Source organism: Theropithecus gelada, chromosome 2 (genome assembly GCF_003255815.1).
Source record: "Theropithecus gelada isolate Dixy chromosome 2, Tgel_1.0, whole genome shotgun sequence".
NCBI lineage: Eukaryota > Metazoa > Chordata > Mammalia > Primates > Cercopithecidae > Theropithecus > Theropithecus gelada.
Window position 1 is genome coordinate 150,392,281 of NC_037669.1, and position 21,552 is coordinate 150,413,832.

The 21,552-nt window shown below is 42.3% G+C and overlaps 1 protein-coding gene across 1 annotated transcript in view; it reads right to left on the minus strand.

Moving 5' to 3' along the window:
- The window catches only part of ATP1B3 (ATPase Na+/K+ transporting subunit beta 3), a 48,724-nt gene extending 28,953 nt beyond the window's left edge, over positions 1–19,771 (minus strand). The window contains exon 1 of the mRNA XM_025377608.1: positions 19,346–19,771. Within this exon, the coding sequence (XP_025233393.1) occupies positions 19,346–19,454 (109 nt within the window). The 5' untranslated portion in view covers positions 19,455–19,771. The remainder of the gene's footprint in view (positions 1–19,345) is intronic.
- Between the last annotated feature and the right edge of the window lie 1,781 nt (positions 19,772–21,552).

Consider the following 21,552-nt stretch of genomic DNA (forward strand, 5'->3'; position numbering starts at 1 on the left):
TTTTTTTGAGACGGAGTCTCGCTCTGTCGCCCAGGCTGGAGTGCAGTGGCCGGACCTCAGCTCACTGCAAGCTCTGCCTCCCGGGTTTACGCCATTCTCCTGCCTCAGCCTCCCGAGTAGCTGGGACTACAGGCGCCTGCCACCTCGCCCGGCTAATTTTTTGTATTTTTTAGTAGAGACGGGGTTTCACCGTGTTAGCCAGGATGGTCTCGATCTCCTGACCTCATGATCCGCCCGTCTCGGCCTCCCAAAGTGCTGGGATTACAGGCTTGAGCCACCGCGCCCGGCCGAGACTCCATCTTAAAAAAAAAAAAAAAGAAAACAAAAAGAAAGAAAAAAGAGACAATAACATGCACATGACCTGTCATCTTCTATGACAGTCAGACCCTCCCCCCAAAAAAAACATACTGCATGATTCCACATACAGACATACACCATGAAACATTTCAGTCAGTGACAGACTGCATACACAACAATAGTCCCATTAAGCTCATAATAAAGCTGAAAAATTCCTATGTGTTGTGATGTCGCAACACAATGCATTACTCACGTGTTTGTAGCAATGCTGGTATAAACAAACCTACCAGTCACATAAAAGTGTAGTACGTAACAACAATGTACAATGCATAATACTTAATAATGATAATAAACTGCTATGGGTTTATGTATTTACTATGCTATACTTTTTATTGTTATTTTACAGTGTGCTCCTTCTACTTACAAAGTTAACTGTAAAAAGCCTCAGGCAATCTTTCAGGAGGTATCTAGAAGAAAGCACTGTCATCGCAGAGGACAGCTCCGTATGTGTTGCCACCCCTGAAGACCTTCCAGTGGGGCAAGATATGAAGGTGGAAGATGGTGATACTGATGATCCTGACTCTGTGTAGGTCTAGGCTAATGTGCATGTTTGTGTCTTAGTTTTTAACAAAACAGTTTAAAAAGTTAAAAAAAACTTTTAAATAAAAGGTCATAGAATAAGGATATAAAGAAAATCTTTTTGTGCAGCTGTACAGTATGTTTGTGCTTTAAAAGCTAAGTGTTATTAAAAGTATATAAAGTCACTGGGTATGGAGGCTCACACCTGCAATCCCATAGCTTTGCGAGGCTGAGGTGGGAAGATCGCTTAAAGCCAGGAGTTCGAGACCAGCCTGGGCAACATAGCAAGACCCCATCTCAATTAAAAAAAAAAAAGTTGTAAAACATTACAGTAAGATAAGGTTATTACTGAAGTAAAATAAAATTTTAATAAATTTAGTGTAGCCTAAGTGTACAGTGTTTATAAAGTCTACAGTAGTGTACAGTAATGTTCCAGGCCTTCACATTCACTCACCACTCACTCACTGCAACTGCAGTCCTGCCAAGCTCCATTCAAGGTCAGTGCCCTATATAGGTATACCATTTTTTATGTTTACATGGCATTTTTACTGTACCTTTTCTATGCTATGTTTATAGACAAATACTTACCACGGTGTTACAACTGCTGACAGTATTAATCCAGTAAAATGTTGTACAAGTTTGTAGCTAGGAGCAACAGTCTATACCATATGGCCTATACGTGTAGTGCGCTATGCCATCTAGATTTGTGCAAGTCCACTTTATAATACAATGAAATCAATGAAAACAGCTAAGCACATTTCTCAGAAGGCATGACTGTATTTAACACAGAGTGTCAAAAAGCAGATTTACTTTTGCTTGGAGCCTGGAGAGTTAAGAACAGAGATGGGTTACAAAGGGCCAAGAGGAAATATTTGGGGTGATAAATGTTCATTATGTTGATTACAGTGATAGTTTAATGCATATAGCATATGCACACACATACACATGAGTGTATGCCAAAACTACGTATTCAAATACGTGCAGTTTATTGTATGTTAATTATACCTCAATAAAGCTGTTAAAGACAAAAATTTAACCTCAGGAGAACTGGTCAAGTTGAAGAAAAATTCAGTGAGCTAAAGATCAAGTCAGGTATTCTATAACACTGGGCTAACAGAGAGGGAGTATATGAAAAATTGTTGAGACACTGGGGAGAGAACCAGAAATACAAACAAATCTAATAGGAACTCCACAGGAAAAGAGGGTGGGGCAAGAACTCTCAAAGAAATAACAAACTTGTGTCTAGATTGGAAATGTTAAAAAATACTGGAAAACATCCTATACCTCGACACTAAAAGGTAAAATTTTAGAACGTCAAGAATAAAGAGAGCTGGGTGTAGTGGCTCACGCCTGTAACCTCAGCACTTTGGGAGGCTGAGGCGGGCAGATAGCTTGATATCAGGAGCTCGAGACCAGCTTGGCCAACATGGTGAAACCCCATCTCTACTAAAAACACAAAAATTAGTCGGGTGTGGTGGTGCATGCCTGTAATCCCAGCTACTTGGGAGGCTGAGGCAGGAGAATCGCTTTAACCCGAGAGGTGGAAGCTTGTGGAGGCTGCAATGAACCAACGGCACCACTGCACTCCAGCCTGGGTGAAAATATAATAATAATAATAATAATAAGGCAAAGAGGAAAACTACGTAAGGCAATGGTGAGCAGAGATCTGCTAAGATTTACTGGTAACATCTAAATAAGATGTTTTGATCGCTTTTCCTTATCAATTCTGAGGAATAATTTGCATATAGTAAGTTTCCTCTATTTCAGGTATACAATTCCACTGAGTTTTGACTGTTGTAAAATGTGCAGCTATCACTCCATTGAAGATATAGAACATTACCATCACATCCAAAATGCTCCTTTTCACCCTTCACCAGGCAGCCAATGATTTTGTCGCTGTATTTGTATTTTACATAAGGCTAAAATTTTAAATTTGTTTATATTCGATAACTTTTTTTTGAGACAGCCTCATCATCACCTAGGCTGCAGTGCAGTGGCTCAATCTCCACTTGCTGCAACCTCCGCCTCCCAGTTCAAGCGATACTTGTGCCTCAGCCTCCCAAGTAGCTGGCATTACAGGTGTGCGTCACTGTGCCTGGCCTACATTCAAGAATAATTTGTAATTAAAATGTCAATAATATGGCAGGAATGATTTAAAAGTCGTGAAACAATAAAGGACATTATCACAGTCAGTTAAAAAATCCACTTAATGCTGTTATAGAAGACAACCTAAAATTAAAACACCAATGGTTGAAATAAACAAGAAAATAAAATAGGTCTCGGCTAACAAAAGGAAATGCAGATATGGCATTATTACTGTATGCAAACTAGAATTCAAGTAAAAAAGCATTTGCAAGGGTGAAGATACTGTGTGTTTAATAAAAGTAAATAAAAACACATCAAGAAGATACAGCGTAACAGCCATGAACCTCTGTGATGCTAAGTGGCTTCAAATGATTAAAGCAAAAGCAGAGTTACAAAATTCACCACAATCATGACCAGAGATGTCAACATACCTCTCCAGAAACCCACAGACTGAGTAAAGAATAACAAAAAGGGCAATATGTATTTTTAAAACACTAACAGATACCTAGTATATGTAGAATTTTGTAGTCACCAAGAAATGTACTCTCTACAAACTTGGATCACTGCCCCCAAACTGACCATGACTTACATTACAAAAACAAAACACAATTCAAAACTAAAAAACACTTAAAAAAAAAAAAAGAGGCCACATTCTCTAACATCTCAAAATACATTAGAAATTAACAATACAAATTTAGAAAATTGTGTCTTAATCCTTGAATTAAAAAGACAGTAAAAACAAATATCCAAAAATTCGAAACAATAATGTAATCACAGCAGAACTCAAAGTAAAACCGATAGCCTTAGATGCATTCATTAAAACATCATTAAAATACACGACTAACAAAAAAGCCGGATTTTTAGCTCAAGACTAAAATAAATCCAAAGAAAGTAGGAGACGTTTAAGATAAAAACACAAGTTAATGGACACAAAATGTAATGAAAAACCACACCAAAAACATTCAATAAATTTAAATAATAAATCAATTTGATCAAAAGTGTTTTCAATCAGTAAATGTGAAAACAGATGAAATACAAAATATTTTCGGAAAATTAAAAGGTTCAAACCATAAATTTTTACAAAAAAGAGCTTTACCCCAGTAGGAGACACCAAGTCCAAATGACTTTAGTTGGTTCTCTCAAAATGGAAATAGACTATTTTCCATACATAAACTATTCTTTTTGTACGCTCTGTAAGTTACCTTAATGGTTTTTATAAGGCTCACACTAGTTGGATACTAAAACTGAACAGATAGTATTGACACAAAATTTACACATGTATTTTACTTTACAATCATGAATATAGAGTCTAAATACTATATAGTGTGATGATACACAGAAATCAAGATACAGATAAACAAAACAATGTCCTAAAGAGAATCCATATAAAATAGAATTTTTCATTTCACAGAGCTGCCAACTCAAATCAGTGGGGAAATGATGGATTATATAATATATAAGGATAAGTGATTAAGAAAAGCCCACAGAAGACTGTTATATCTGTGATAATGTTCATTTAAAACCATTACAATTTAAAAAATAAACCAAAATAAGAGTTAAGAGACAACAGAGCAAAAAGAGTCCATAAAGAATATTTACAAGTATAATAAAGGCTTTATTATTCAAAGTGTATCAAAATTTCCTTTAACCAGTAAGAACATAACACAGGCTAGAGGGCCGTGACCCACCCCTGTGATCCCAGCACTTTGGGAGGCTGAGGCAGGCAGATCGCTTCAGCTCAGGAGTCTGAGACCAGACTGGGCAACATGGCGAAACGCAGTCTCTACTAAAAGTACAAAAATTAGGTGGGTGTGGTGGCTCACGCCTATAATCCCAGCACTTTGGAAGGCTGAGGTGGGCAGATCACTTGAGGTCAAGAGTTTGAGACCAGCCTGGCCAACATGGTGAAACCCCATCTCTACTAAAAATATAAAAATTAGCCAGGCGTAGTGGCAGGCACCTGTAATCCCAGTTACTTGGGAGGCTGAGGCAGGAGAACCGCTTGAACCCAGGAGGCGGAGGTTGCAGTGAGCCAAAATCATGCCACTGCAGTCCCGCCTGGGTGATACAGCAAGACTCCATCTCAAACAAAACAAAACAAAACAAAACAAAAACCCACAAAAAACAAAAAAAATCCAAAAATTAGCCAGGCATGGTGGCATACACAGGTAGTCCCAGCTACTCAGGAGGCTGAGGCGGGAGAATCGCTTGAGCCCAGGAGGGAGAGTGAGCCAAGGTCATGCCACTGCACTCCAGCTAGGGTCACCAGGCCACACCCTGTCTTAAAACAAAAAAACAAACAAAAAAACTCACAAAAGAAAAAAATTAGTTTACAGGCATTTTTTAAAAATTAAAATTGTGCAAATATAAAAATATTGAAGAAATTAGAAATTAAACCAACCAGATACCAGCATCCTATCAAAATGGAAAAAACTGTACAATATTTTTGTATGATTGTACAGTATTGTTATAATATCCAGTGCTTGAGGAGAAAAGGTACTTCTATCCACTGCTGGTGGCAGTACAAACTGGTACAGCTTTTTTGGAGAACAATATATACATATACGTATATGCACACACATATATGTATATATACGTGTGTGCGTGTGTATATATATATTTTTTTTTGAGACGGAGTCTCACTCTTGTTGCCCAAGCTGCAGTGCAGTGGTGCAGTCTTGGCTCACTGCAACCTCTGCCTCCCGGGTTCCAGCGATTCTCTTGCCTCAGCCTCCCAAGTAGCCGGGATTACAGGCACCCGCCACCATGCCCAGTTAATTTTTTATTTTTAGTAGAGATGGGATTTCATCATGTTGGCCAGGCGGTCTTGAACTCCTGACCTCAGGTGATCCGCCTGCCTCGGCCTCCCAAAGTGCTAGGATCAAAGGCATGAGCTATTGCGCCCACTCAGAACAGTATATTAATAAAAATAAATATATATTATAAACTGGCAATTCCATTTCTCAGTTTAATCTAGATAAAAAGTCACACTGCAGCAATTTTTAAGATAAAAATTGAAAACAATTTAAACATTCATCAGAAAGAAATATATATATTCTATAGCATAATCTCCACACTATGGAATATTACGTGATATGATTTGTCTCTGTGCCCCACCCAAATCTCATCTCAAATTGTAATCCCCACATGTTGGGGCCTGGTGGGAGGTGACTGAATCATGGGAAGCCGACTTCTACCTTGCGGTTCTCGTGATGAGTTCTCATGAGTTTGGTTGTTTGAAAGTGTGTGGCACTTCCCCTTTGGCTCTCTCCCTCTCTCCTGCCACCATGTATAAGAATAAGAAGTGCCTTGCTTCCCCTTCACCTTCTGCCATGACTGTAAGTTTCCTGACGCCTCCCCAGCCATGTGGAACTGTGAGTGTATTTATTCGTCTCTTCTCATGCTGCTAATAAAGATGTATCAGAGACTGGATAACTTATAAAGGAAAGAGGTTTAATTGACTCACAGTTCCACATGACTGGAGAGGCCTTACAATCATGGGGGAAAGTGAATGAGAAGCAAAGTCACATCTTACATAGTGGCAGGCAAGAGAGCATGTGCAGGGGAACTCCCATTTATAAAACCCACCAGATCTCATGAGACTTACTATCTCAAGAACAGCACAGGAAAGACCTGCCCCCATGATTCAATTACCACCCACTGAGTTCCTCCCATGGCATGTGTGGATTATGGGAGCTACAATTCAAGATGAGATTTGGGTGGGGACAGTCAAGCCATATCATGTGAGTCAATTAAACCTCTTTTCCTTATAAATTACCCAGTCTCAGGTAGTTCTTTGTACGAATGTGAAAATGGACTAATACATTATGCTATGAAAAGGAATGACACAAACCTATACATACAGCCAAAACATATTAAGTGAAAAAAAAAAATCAAGTTCCAGAACATATGAGTGTCCTATTACTCATGTAAAGGTAGCAAGAACCTACTTATTTCTACATACTCCACATATATACAGAAACATGTTTATATACATATATAAAAATGGTGCTGAAAAAAGGACTGACAGGAAACCTGATAGTCATCTGTAGGAAACACTCTGAGACTGGTGAAGGAGGTAGAGAGAAACACACGAAGTGTATTCATATTCTCCAACGCTCAATTAGGAATGTTTACCCATGCACAGAAAAGTTGAGTGAAACCTAAAAGTGAACACCCATAAACCATCAAGATTCTACATTTAACATTTTGCTGTATCTATCTCATTTCTTTTTTTATTATACTTTAAGTTCTAGGGTACATGTGCACAATGTGCAGGTTTGTTACATATGTATACATGTGCCATGTTGGTGTGCTGCACCCATTAACTCGTCATTTACATTAGGTATGTCTCCTAATGCTATCCCTCCCCACTACCCCCTCCCCACAATAGGACCTGGTGTGTGATGCTCCCCTTCCTGTGTCCAAGTGATCTCATTGTTCAATTCCCACCTATTTATCTCATTTTTAAGATTCATTTCAAGTTGCAAACATCAGAGAACACTTCAGCATGCGTACTAAAATTGAGAAAAAATGCATATTCAGTGAAATACACAAATCTCCAATATACCACTTAATGAGTTTTGACAAATGCATTCACTTATGATCCAAAGCCCTATTCAAGATACAGAACACTTATCATCACCCTGAAAGTTCCCTCCCGTCCCTTCCTAGTCATTCTCCCTGTCCACTGCCCTAAAGGCAACCACCGTTCTGGGTTTTTTTTTCCAGCATAGGTAAGAATTGCTTATTTTAGAATTTCACATAAATAAAACCATATAGTATGTCCTCTCTTTGGTAAGGCTTTCGTTCCCAGTCAACCTGTGAGATTCATCACATTTTGTACATCAGTAGTTCACTCCTTTTTACCATTGAGTAGTATACCACTGTGTAGACATGCAAGTTTATCTATTGCCTAGCTGATAAAAACCTGAATTGTTCCAAGTCTGGAACTATTATGAATAGAGCTACTATGAATATTTTTGTACAAGAGTATTTTGTGAATGTATGTTTTCATTTCTCTTGGATAAAACACACCTAAGAGCAGAACTCCTGGCTCAGGGGGTGGGCATATATTTACCTTTTTAAGACACTCCCAGACCTTTATGGACATGCCACATATTACCTTTCAAAAACGATTTATACACTTAACAGGGGCTACCCAGGGAAGAAGCTGAGAATGATGGTGGACTTACTGATATTCACATCTGTACTGTAAAAACAAAGGTGTTACTTTTGTTATATGAAAAGAACAAAGCCAAGAGTCCACATCCCATTTAAGACCAGTTCAGATTTCTTCAGTCAGACTAAAATGACCACTCACCAACTCTAACTTCTAAAGCAAACCACGGCTGCTGCTATTTTTGTAAACAAAATGCTAGCCATGCCCGTTAGTTCTATGGTCAATTTCAAGTGACAGTAGTGGAGTTGGGTAGTTGCAACAAACACCGTGTGGTCAGCAAAGCCTACAATAACACGGTCCTTTGAAGCTTGCTGCCTCCCATTCTAAAGCATTTATATAAGTAGGCTTTGTTTGTAATTTCAAAGTTACATTTGAAACTATCTCATACAACTGTTTTTTCTTTTTTGGGGGGATATGGTCTCACTCAGTCATCCAGGCTGGAGTGCAGTGGCACAATCATGGCTCACTGCAGTCTCAACCTCCCAGGCTCAAGTAATTGTCTAGTCTCAACCTCCCGGTTTAAAAAATTAGCTGGCTGTGGTAGCACACATCTGGAACCAAAGATGTGCGCTACCACAGTCAGCTAATTTTTTAAATTATTTTTTGTAGAGATGGGGCCTCCCTATGTCATCCAGGCTGGTATTGAATTCCAGGACTGAAGTGGTCCTCCCATCTTGGCCTCCCGAAGTGCTGGGCTAAAAGGTATGAGTCACCATGCCTGTCTGAACTTTTTTCTTTTATAAAGGAAACAAGGCTAAGAGATCTTGAGTTATCTAAGCTTTAACAGAGATGTGGAACTAGAATTTAGGTCCACGAGTCCTATCTGGTCATATTCTCAGTATACTGGTGTACTTCTAAGATGCATCAAGTAAAAATATATAAGCCTACCAGTTCACTTTGTATTATGATGCCCTCTCTGGAAACTTCAAAAATTAATTAGAAATGTAGCAGAGCAGAGCCACTGTAAGCTGGGTGATAGAACTATGCCTTTATGTACAGATACAACATTTTCGACATTATAGGAAATAAGTGGTATTATTTCCACCTGAGCATATCAGGGAAGGCTTATGGCAGAGCCAGCACTGAAGCTAGGTCTGTGAAATAAGGAAGAATTCATGTGCACAGAATGAAGAGATGTGGGAAGGAACAGACAGGGGTGCCAGACTAAGGGTCTCAGATACATCTATGTGGCTACAACATAGGGTGCATAATGGGGTGTAGGTGAGGTGGGAAATGATGGGTTATTTAGGGTTGGAAACAGCTCCACGCCCACATACAATAAACCTGGAATGCCAGGCTGTCCGGAACTTACCTAAACTTTCTGGAAGCAGCAGAGACCCAAACACAGTTTTGGGGTACAGAGGGTAATACGATCAAAGCTACAGCTTTAGAAATAACCTGACAGCAGAGGGCTACATTGCTTAAGTCACAATGTTCTCACTGATTCTTTGGATCTTACTGGAGATGCACCAACAGTTAAGACCCACTTTCCCCAGGGTCACCAACACTACAGGGGTGTGGGGGTGTGTGTGTGTGTGTTTAAAGCAGCAGATAAAAGCTGGAAAGCCAATCATCTATTAGAAGCTGGAACAACTGTGAAAAAATTACAAAGATCTTCATCTGGTGCTTCAAGTTTTTTAATTAGAGAGTTTATAAGAAAAGGCACGCCCTGGCCGGGCATGGTAGCTCATGCCTGTAATCTCAGTGCTTTGGGAGGCTGAGGCAGGCGGATCACCTGAGGTCAAGAGTTCGAGACCAGCCTGACCAATACGATGAAATCCCATCTCTACTTAAAACACAAAAATTAGCCAGGCGTGGTGACATGTGCCTGTAATCCCAGCAACTTGGGAGGCAGACAGGAGAATCACTTAAACCCGGGAGGCGGAGATTGCAGTGAGCCAAGATTGTGCCATTGCACTCCAGCCTGGGCAACAAGAGCGAAACTCCATCTGAAAAAAAAAGAAAAAAGAAAAGAAAAGAAAAGAAAAGAAAAGGCACTACGGGATCCTGATAAAATGAGGACAAGGTTGGTGGGAGTGTTAATGAAATTTGGAACAGGTGGCTAGAATTATGAAGCTAGGAAAAATGAGCATCTCAGGTGTCCTCTGAATGTGTGTTTTGATGGGGGTAAAGAGAAAATGGTGACTAAGTCAAAGAAAATTAATTCCTAAAATAAGTGTAGTGCTAGTAATGGGGGTATGGGCCACAAAGATTCAAGATTCAAGCAATGTTACTGAATAGGACCGGCACAATTTGGCTAAGTCTGGAGCCTAGATGACAGGATAGTGAAGCTGTTTTTTAAAACTGCCAAAATAGGAGCAATACAGAACTTCAGTGGAGGAAGTGAAATGAGCTATGTACCAGATGATGTTATCTGGTATAAGAGTTAGTTAAGACATCTAAGCCTCACACTCAGATTTGTGGGATATGCAGAAAGCAACTGAGAATAAACAGGGGCCTGGAACCTGAGAGAGATGTCGACCAAGAAGTAAAATCTGTGAATGATCTTTGCAGTTGTTATATGACATTGCCAGGAAAGAAGAAGAGAAAACAAGGCCAAAGACAGCACCTGAGATATATACATTGTATTAGTCAGGGCCTAGAGGGACAGAACTAAATAGGAGATATGTATATATCTCCTTGAGGAGCAAGGAGAGCCAGTCTGAGTCTCAAAACCAAAGCACGTGGAGTCTGATGTTTGAAGGCAGGAAGCATCCAGCACGGAAGAAAGATGAAGGCTAGGAGGCTAGGCCAGTTTTTCTGCCAGCTTTATATTCGCTAGCAGCTGATTAGATGGGGCCCACCCAATTAAGGGTGGGTCTGCCTTTCCCACTGACTCAAATGTTAATCTCCTTTGGCAACACCCTCACAGACACACGCAGGATCAATACTCTCTTTCCTTCAACCCAATCAAGTTGACACTCAATAATATTAACCATCACAAACATTTAGAAGACAGGAAGAGCAAACAGGGAGGAATCAGGAAAGGAATGGTTAGAAAGCTAGGGAGTGGGAGCAGGAGTATGTAAAGGGCCACTTTTTTATGAGCCAGATACTGCCAACATGCTAAAACCAAAAGAAAAGTACCCCATGCCTTGCAGGAAGGTCACTTCCAAAGTCGTATCTTACCCACCGCCCCAGCAAAATCCTGAGAAGTCACAAATAAGAGCAAGTTCCACAAATGAGTCAGTAACAAAGTTTAAACAGGTATGTGGGAGGTTATTGCATTAAAAAAAATTTTTCAGAAATATTATCAGTAATAGCACCCCATCAGGGAAGAAGGGCACTACTGAATAAACTCCCATTAAATTTGAGAGCAGGTAAGTTAAAAGACAAAAAGACTTTAGGAGGGTCTCATAAAAGCAGTATAAGAAGCTGAAAAGAGCAATAAAGCAGGAAGCAAACCTAAATAAAATTTTGCCCTGGTTCTGTCACTATTATCAGGTGCACAATCCAGGCATGTCACAAACTCAGGTGAGTCTCCAATAAGAAAGTTAAGTGGAAAAATCAGTAAGCTTCTTTTGAACACTGAACTTCCATGAAAACCCATCAGTACTCTAGCAAAAGAAAAAGGAAAATGCCCCAAAATTAAGGGGACGATTATACTATGGTACGCCAGACGCTGTGAAGATGTTAAAAACAATACTGCAGAAGACTAACTTCATGGAAACATTCACACTACTGCTCATTCATTCAACCAGTTTGTATTACATTCCTAGTAAGTGCTAGAACAGGCCAGGGCTTAGAGAATCCAAGAGGAGTAAGACACGAATAAGATTATAGTCTAGTAAACAGGCAACAACAACAACATATAAAGTTACAAATGCTATGATAGAAAAAGCTTTTATTTATTTTATTTTATTGAATCTTAACCTTTCTTTTAGATAGGCTAACTCTGTCACCCAGGCTGGAATGCAGTGGCACAACTACAGCTCACTGTAGCCTCGACCTCCTGGACTCAGGTGATCCTCCCACCTCAGCCTCCCGTGTAGCTCGACTACAGGTCATCATCAAAGTCTGATTGCAAACATTTACTACGTGACCACACCTGGCTAATTTTTTGTATTTTTAGTAGTGGCAGGGTTTCACCATGTTGCCCAGGCCAATTTCTAACTCCTGGCCACAAGTGATCCGCCCACCTCAGCTTCCTAAAGTGCTGGGATTACAGGCAAGAGCCACTGCACCCTGCCTTACTGCAAAGAGGAGTTCAAAGACGTTTTCTGGAGATCAGACTATCAAAGCTGACATCTGAGTAGCCAGACCAACGTGGAATAAGGGGATGAGAGGCCCCGAAGCTAGGAAACGGCCCAGAAGGGGTAGGAAATAACGATGTGGAACAGTAGAGAAAGATGACAGTAGAGAAGTAAGCCACTGAGATTTTAAAGAGTTTGTATGTCACGCTAAGGAGCCCTTGAGAACACCACAGATTTACATGAAGACATAACTATGAAACATCCAACTGGAGATTTCTGATAGGCAAGTGGTTATAACAACATTAAAAAGTCATATGAGGCCGGGCGCGGTGGCTCACACCTGTAATCCCAGCACGTTGGGAGGCCAAGGCCTGCGGATCACCTGAGGTCGGGAGTTTGAGACCAGCCTGACCAACATGGAGAAACCCCATTTCTACTAAAAACACAAAAATTAGCTGGGCGTGGTGGCACATGCCTGTAATCCCAGCTACTTGGGAGGCTGAGACAGGAGAATCGCTTGAATCCGGGAGGCAGAGGTTGCGGTGAGCTGAGATCGCACCATTGCACTCCAGCCTGGGCAACAAGAGCGAAACTCCGTCTCAAAAAAAAAAAAAAAGCATGATTAGATATGCAGCTTTGGGAGTCCCAACAGAGATAGTAACTAAGCCACCAGACCCGAGAAATTTAGATAAATTCAACAGGAAGTGTATACGGTCACCACAAAGGTGACAGAGCTAAGGACACCTCCAGCACATCAACATTTAGGAAAAAGGCAGAGGAATAAAGACCATTCTCCTTAAATGTTAAATGGTAAGATCAGGTATGTAATTATGCATTTTAAAACTTTATTCAGGTATGTTTTAAAAACTTATTTATACATAGGAAAAAGACATAAAATGTTAACAGTAGTTATATTAAGTGGTTAAAGACTACAGGTGACTTTTCTTCAAAACCAACAGAATGAAAGCAAAACTAGAAAATAATAAATTTATCTTTCAAGATTAAATGTGTGTTTCCTCCTATTTCACAATCAGTGTTAAATGACTGGTCCTTAATTAAATGATGATAAAATCATGTTAAAGTTGTTACTACAGATAGGAGGGCTTTTAAGACTTCTTTTAATAAAACTAGTTTAATTGTATAGATATAAATCCAAAAGTCAATTTCAAAGAAATCAAATTACATCAGGGGTGGGGAGAGGCTCTTTAATAACTTTAAAGCACTCGTACTACCATAATTACAATGGTATAAACACATAAACTTACCCTTTCTCTAAAACACATAAACTTACCCTTTCTCTCCCTCCCACCACAGGACTACTTCCTGGACAATTCAGGAGGTACTTTCTCCTGCTAGATGATGGCTCAGTACCTGCCCTGCTCTTCTGCTGCTATCACATGTAACATTGGCCTTTATTTATTTATTTATTTATTTATTTGAGAGGGAGTCTCGCTCTGTCGCCCAGGCTGGAGTGCAGTGGTGCGATCTCGGCTCACTGCAAGCTCCGCCTCTGGGGTTCACGCCATTCTCCTGCCTCAGCCTCCTGAGTAGCTGGGACTACAGGCGCCCGCCACCGCGCCCGGCTAATTTTTTGTATTTTTAGAGACGGGGTTTCACCATGGTCTCGATCTCCTGACCTTGTGATCCGCCCGCCTCGGCCTCAAGTGTTGGGATTACAGGCGTGAGCCACCGCGCCCGGCCCTGGCCTGCATTTATAGTTGGCACACAGGGTAAGGTAAGTCCTGTTACTTTCCCAGTGATGTACATTTTTGTAAAGTTTGTAAAGCTTCTATTTATGCCTGTGTTCCATTATTGGAACGTTAAGCATGTGGGAGTTATATCCTACTGCTCAATGTCATTGCCAAGGTCTGATTGCAAAAATTCAAAAAATTGCAACCTCCAGCATAAATGGGTTAATGGCACACTCCACAGGACAAAGAACACCATCTTACAACAATTATGTGACAATGAAAAACAAACATCTGCCTTCTCCCCTACTGTCAGACGCCCCAGATGGGATGAAGTCTGATCTCCAAAGCAGAGCAATTACTGAGCCATGACCCAGAAGTGACTGAGAAAATGGCACTTCATGGACCTACAGTAAAAGAAAAGGCACACAAACAAAATATAGGTGCTAACAGTTTTGGTCCAGAATTCTGACTAGGCTTGGAAATCAGTGACTTGAGTTTTAAGTTAATGTTAATACAAAGCATTTACTGACAGACCACCTTAATAAAGATAATGAACCCCGAAGAAGCTCACAAGTAGATGTTATGAAATGACAACACATCATGGCATAGTTGGTTTCTCTTTTTTTTTTTTTTTTGGAGACGGAGTCTCGCTCTTGTCGCTCAGGCTGCAGTGCAGTGGTGCGATCTCGGCTCACTGCAACCTCTGCCTCCTGGGTTCAAGCAATTCTCCTGCCTCAGCCTTCAGAGTAGGTGGGATTACAGGCGCCCACCACCATGCCGGGCTAATTTTTGTATTTTTAGTAGAGACGGATTTCGCCATGTTGGCCAGGCTGGTCTCAAACTCTGACCTCAGGTGATCTGCCTGCCTTGGCTTCCTAAGTACTGGGAATACAGGCATGAGCCACCACATCCAGCCTTGTTTTGTTTTTTTAAAAAATCTCTGGCCCTGGAGTCTGAAGCCCCAAGGATTTCATCCCTAACTCCCTGACTGAATTTTGGCAAATCACATGACCCACAGGTTTAATTTTGCCACCTACGAAACGAAGGCACTGGGCTAGATTAGTGGCTTTCAAGAGTTTTTGGACTATGAGCCAAAGTAACAAATACAGTTTACATTGAGGTATCTATATATGCAAAATACACAAAAGTTTCATGAACTTTTTTTTTTTTAAGCTAGAATAAATCTATTAGGTAAAATAAACATATTTTTACTATTCTATTTCATCATTTAAAAAAATGTTAATAGCAACACATGGCCCACTACTAGTAGTTTCAATAACACTGGACAATCTCTAAGCTTCATTTATTTGACTCTAATTATATTCAATGAACTTAAGTTATTTAACATTTTGCAACATCAGCCACTAGGTACTCAATTTTCTTTGTCCTGTGTATTCATAAATGGCAACTATTTATTGCTGATGTATACTTACTTTTCAGTTTGAAAAGCAGTGCTAAGTACACTTGGATCACCCAACTAGTTGGCTGTAGGTTACTGTGAAAATCACGAGGTAACTTATGTATAAGCATTTTGAAACTGCTGTAACCACCTGTAAGATATTAGCCAAATACACAATAAAGCGGCCACTCAAAATCTTTATGTAGCTGTTTTAAATAAGGCAATGCAATGTAACATGCAACACTTTCACTTTATCCAAAATGTAAATAGCACAACTACCTTTTAAAGATGTGTGCTTTTTAACGTATCCAATGCACTTGGAGAGGAACCTCAGATCAAAATGAGACGAACATACTAAAGACTTAAACGTCTAAAAACAAAACCGGGAAACATCTTAAATGAATGATAAAATCCTGGGGGTAGACACACCAGGAGTCTTAGGAACTTTACAAGGTCAAAAAAGATGTAATTTTTTTTCCTTCTACCCCCTACAACAAACACATAATCTTTTACCACCACCACCTACATAAAATTTGATTCAAAAAAAAAGTCAAAAAGACAACTGGAAAAAAAATTTACAAAATAACAAAAGGCTGTTTTTCTTAAAAAAAAAAAAAAAAAAAAAAAAAAAAAGCTGTTACCAAAAAATGTAAGTTTTTTTTTTTTTTTTTTTTGAGATTGAGTCTTGCTTTGTCGCCCACGCTGGAGTGCAGTGGTGCGATCTCGGCTCACTGCAACCTCCACCTCCTGGGTTCATGCAATTCTCCTGCCTCAGCCTCCCAAGTAGCTGAGGTTACAGGCAGGCGGCACCACAGCCGGCTATTATTATTATTATTATTATTATTATTATTATTATTATTTTTTTTTTTGAGATGGAGTCTGGCTCTGTCGCCCAGGCTGGAGTACAGTGGCCGGATCTCAGCTCACTGCAAGCTCCGCCTCCCGGGTTTACGCCATTCTCCTGCCTCAGCCTCCTGAGTAGCTGGGACTACAGGCGCCCGCCACCTCGCCCGGCTAGTTTTTTTGTATTTTTTAGTAGAGACGGGGTTTCACCGTGTTCGCCAGGATGGTCTCGATCTCCTGACCTCGTGTTCCGCCCGTCTCGGCCTCCCAAAGTGCTGGGATTACAGGCTTGAGCCACCGCGCCCGGCCGCTATTATTTTTTTCTTTTTTCATTTTTAGTAGAGACAGGGTATCACCATGTTGGCCAGGCTGGTCTCGAACTCCTGACCTCAAGTGATCCACCCACCTCGGCCTCCCAAAGTGCTGGGATTACAGGTGTGAGCCACTGCACCCGGCCCAAAAAATGTAAGGTTTTAAAAGAGATAACACGGGTAAAAATAGCCTCAGTGCTGATGAAGGTGTGAGACACCGCTACATACCGTTGGAAGTATAAATTGTTAGAAACTTCCTGGAAGGCATACGAAAACAAATTTTCAAAATGTAAAGAGTACATATGAATGGCCTAGATATCCCATCGGTATAAATATATACCAAGGAAATAAATTTGCAAAAATGTACGTGAAAAGGGTGAATATAGGGAAACCTGTCTCTAAAAATAAATCTTTAGTAACATGGAAAGATGCCCACAATATACTCAGAATATGAAACAACACTTTATGATCCTTTTGTTAAAAGAAAAAAAAAAGCAAATATTATACACAATTCAGTAAGATATATACCAGAATGTTAATAGTATCTCTGAGGTATGATGAGATCCGGCAGCAAGCCCCTACAGTCCCTTTGAGAGAATCAGAAAAGGAACCCCTCCTGGCAGATATAACCCCAGAGGCACAGAGCTCTCCAAACTGATCTTGTCTTTGCAAGAATTAGAACAACGTGCCCCTTCTCTAGGCAGACCCAACCATGGTCCAGGGTACACGGCCTGGCAACCTGAATACGGATTTCGGCCTCCTCTCACGGCTCCCTCACATATCCTTAGAGGGATATCCGTATACTGGGACAGGATTATGGTAAATTTTCACCTATATATGCCATTCTTCATTGACTTACTATTATTACAATAAACAAAAAATTTACTGATAAGAGTAATACTTATCGATTTTGAAGAGATTGGCTTAATCCTTCCAAAATGAATCCCAACTTCACTTGTACTACTTTTACAGTCCTTACACATTGCCCTATACTTATTTGTGCACATGTTATCTATTTAAATGCACTGACCCAATAAAATAAAATCTCTACCCTAGGTCATATAATACAAAGGTTGAAGAGCACTGTCTGCAGTAAGAAATGTCATTCTAACACAAAGTGGAGTTACTTTGTTCTGGAAATGAGGAAGCACCGGGGAAGGGAGAAAGGGAGGAACGTAGCCTATCAAAATTAATCCCTCTCCACCACTCAAAAGTTTCTTCAGCAAAAAGTTAGTACACTCTAGAAACAAGCAATGAAGCTTAAATGTTCTTTGTTCTTTTGTTCCCATGTAAGTCTGGATGCAAGATTTATTTCTTCATCACACTAGTGGGTTCCCAAAAGAAGACAGCAATTTAAATAAAAATCTTGAGTGATTACCATGCAGTTAGGCAAGGCATCTGTAAAATAATACAACCGCTGGACTAGGATTAAAGGAGAACTGGGTTCTTTTCTTGGCTTTGTGGCATATGTAATTTTACACAAGGCAAAAATCACAACCTCTCTGGGTCTCATTTTTCTCATCTCTCTAACGTGGGGGTTGGGCTAAAAATCCTCCAAGGCCCCTTTCAGTTTGTGATAAGACTTCAAGTCGCCTTTTCACCCTGAAGGAGTCCACTTCAGTCCACAGCAACAGTTTATTTTCTGAGTCATAGCTTATTTCTCCATGCTTATCCTAAAAATGCTGTGCCCAAATAGTTCTAAGCTCTCCAGATTTATTCTCACTCAGAAAGAAATGGTCTTTCAAGACACACTAACAAAATATGTTTCAAAAAGATTTTAAAAAGGTAAAATTAGTTTACTTAAGTATAAAGGCAAAAAAAAAAAAAAAAAAAAAGCTCTAGCCTGCATTCAGATATTGATACAATTTTAGAAAAAAAAGGCACCCTAAAGCAACTCTACACGGTAGATGGTTTAAATACTTTAAAACAAAGAGCTCACGCATAGAAAAAAGCTGCTGACATACAACCATCACTCTCCTGTCTTGAAGACACAGGAAAAACAAAAACAAAAACAAAAACCTGTGTTGTTCAGACAGGATTTACATTCCCCAAAGGAGCAAATTTGTAAGGAAGAAAATCTCTGTAATTAAAAAGGAATCCGGGAGGAAACAACCTTTTTATGGGCCTTTTCACTGTCCAAATTCAAGTGCATTTTCTCGTACAATGTACTTCTGTGATTAACTCACCGCTACACGTTTAAGGAACCCACACCCACACTTAACACTCTGTCGCACTCTTCCGACCGGTCGGGGTGGCAGCGTGGACGAGTCACAAGATAGCGGCGGGAGTGGAAATTTCCTCTCCCCTGGAGTGGGGCAGGGTCTGGCTTCACCGAACCGCTCAGCGGGCCGGGCGCCTCCGCCAGGGCCTCTCGGGTCGGAGCGCTCCGTACAAAGGAGGCCCGGGGGCTCGGCTCCCGCACGCTCGGGGCCCGGCTCTGGGCAGGGGTCCCCGGCTTCCGGCGCCGCGCCGGGCGGGAGGCCCGGGCAGCACGTGCGCCCTGCTCCCGGCAGGGAGGGAGGAACCGGCGCGGACAGGCCGGGCTGCCCGAGGGCCCCGCTGCTTCGGGAGCGAGCGACTGCCAGTCCGGCCGGCCCGGAGAGCAATGAATGGGGCCGCACCGCGCCGCCACCGCCCGGGTTAGGGTCGGGCGGTCTGGGGCCCCGGCGTGGGGAGCCGCCTCCCGCCTTTCCGTTCCCACCCGACCGCGCCTGGCGCCCCCGGGACCGAGGCCGGCCCCGGACGCCCAGCTGCCGCCCGCTCACCCCAGCTCTTGGCGGTGCGCCCCAGGAACTCTCCGGTAGTCGGGTTGTAGATGAAGAGCTTCCACTCCGCCAGGCTCTGGTTGAGGGACTTCTTCTCGTTCTTCGTCATGGTGCGCGCGCGGACGGCGAGGGGAGATGCGGCCGCGGGGATGGAGGCGGCGAGGGCAGCGGAGGCGCGTCCCGGCTCCGGCGGCGCAACCCGGAGACAGCAGGGGAGGGTGGGACGGCCGAGAACACCTCCTCGTTACTGGGAGTACTCGAGCCGACTGCGCCGCGCCGCGCCGGGCGGCCGCTTGGGCCGCGGGAGCCTGACGTCTCTGCCTGCCGCAGCCAATCCTCGCGCCGCTCGGCCCGCGCCGCTGCCGCCTCCCGCCCGCGGCCGGGGCGCTGCCTGAGGCGGCTAGGACGCCCCACCCCGCCCCGGCCCCGGCCCCGCCCCGCAGTAGCCTCGGGGGCTCCCTCAGCCCGGGTCAGAGGAAGCGAGAAGTACGTCTAAAAATCTGAAGGTTTAGTCGCACGCACTTTTATAACAATAGCAAAAGGCGGGCGTCCCCGCGCCGCAGGTTGCTTAGGAGGAGGACTGGGTTTCCTGGGCGTTCCTGGGCGCCGGGGTGCTGAGAAGATGCTACCCGCGGCGGGCGGGCGCGGAGAGCACGAAAAAGACTCCAGTCGGCCCGCGGCGTCCTCTTCGAGGGAGCTTAACCGTCCCCTCCCCGAACTGCCTCCCCGACCGTCCCCAGGCGTTCTCTGGGCTCTGTGACGTTCCTACAGGACGCTCTCTGGGCTCTGTGACTTTCCTACAGGACGCTCTGCGGGCGATCGCGCGGGGCTCCCACCGTGTACACGGTGCACTGCTGTTCCGAGAACGTCCTCGCTTGGCTCCTTTAAAGGATTCAACCGGGAGCCTCGGGTCAATGGGAATTCCGTTCTAAATATGCCAGTGAATGGAGTATAATTTTTCTCCGGATTCAGTTGAATTTATCAATGAAATCTAAATACGTGCTTTCCCAAGGGCCCTGGCAACTGAAAGCTCCCAGCTTTTGCCCAGACGCTCCTACTCTTAACCCACAGGAAATGGACACTCGTGGAGGGTCCACGCCTGTGTAGCGTCGCCGGCTTTTCATCTCCCCTGTAGAGATCGCGGCCCTTGGGCGGAGCTGAGGGTGCCGATAGCGTTTTCCTCCGCGAGATGGAGCTGACGAGTACGGGGCCCTCAGACTCACTGACAGGATAAATGACTTAATAGGAATTTGCATAGAAGGTACGGGGTGGGGCGGAGGGGGGGGTCTGTTGTTGTTTTTATTTATTTTTATTTTATTTTATCTTTAGGAAAAAAACGCTGCCTCCGTTTTATTAGCAAATAAAAATTATGGAGAAATGTAACAGCCAGCTTAATTGTTTGGAATGATGAATTATAATCGCTCTGGAAGTTTAAACAGCCTGCAAATGGATAAATTTTTCTTTTTCCTCACTTTTCTTACCAAAGCAAGAAATAATGAATTATATCTCCCACAAATGGAAAAGTGGTAAAATACATTACTATGAAGTTTTTTTTTTCACGCTTAAGAAGCTAAATTTATAATTATGACATTGAAAATAACCAAAATCCATTTACCTTTTGAGCTAATGACACCAAAAGATTTGTAGAAGCATTTTGGAGAATTTGGCATGAAATCAGTATTAGAAATAGCAAAGCACCATGCAAGCAGACTGGAATGCACTTCTTTAAATCATAGGCAAGATTGAAAGAACTAAAGAATGGAAGTAGTTGCCGGGCGCGGTGGCTCACGCCTATAATCCCAGCACTTTGGGAGGCCGAGGCAGGCGGATCACGAGGTCAGGAGATCGAGACCATCCTGGCTAACACGGCGAAACCCCGTCTCTACTAAAAATACAAAAAAAATTAGCCGGGCGTGGTGGCCGGCGCCTGTAGTCCGGGCTGCTCCGGAGGCTGAGGCAGGAGAATGGCGTGAACCCGGGAGGCGGAGCTTGCAGTGAGCCAGTGAGCCGAGATTCCGCCACTGTACTCCAGCGTGGGCGATAGAGCGAAACTCCGCCTCAAAAAAAAAAAAAAAAAAAAAAAAAAAAAGGCAGTAGTTAACTATTTTCAACTCATTACAAATATAACTACAGGTTAGAGGAGACCTAAAATACTGGTAGAGTTCATAACAGGCTTTTACATTCAGGTAAAATGGAAAATATTTAGA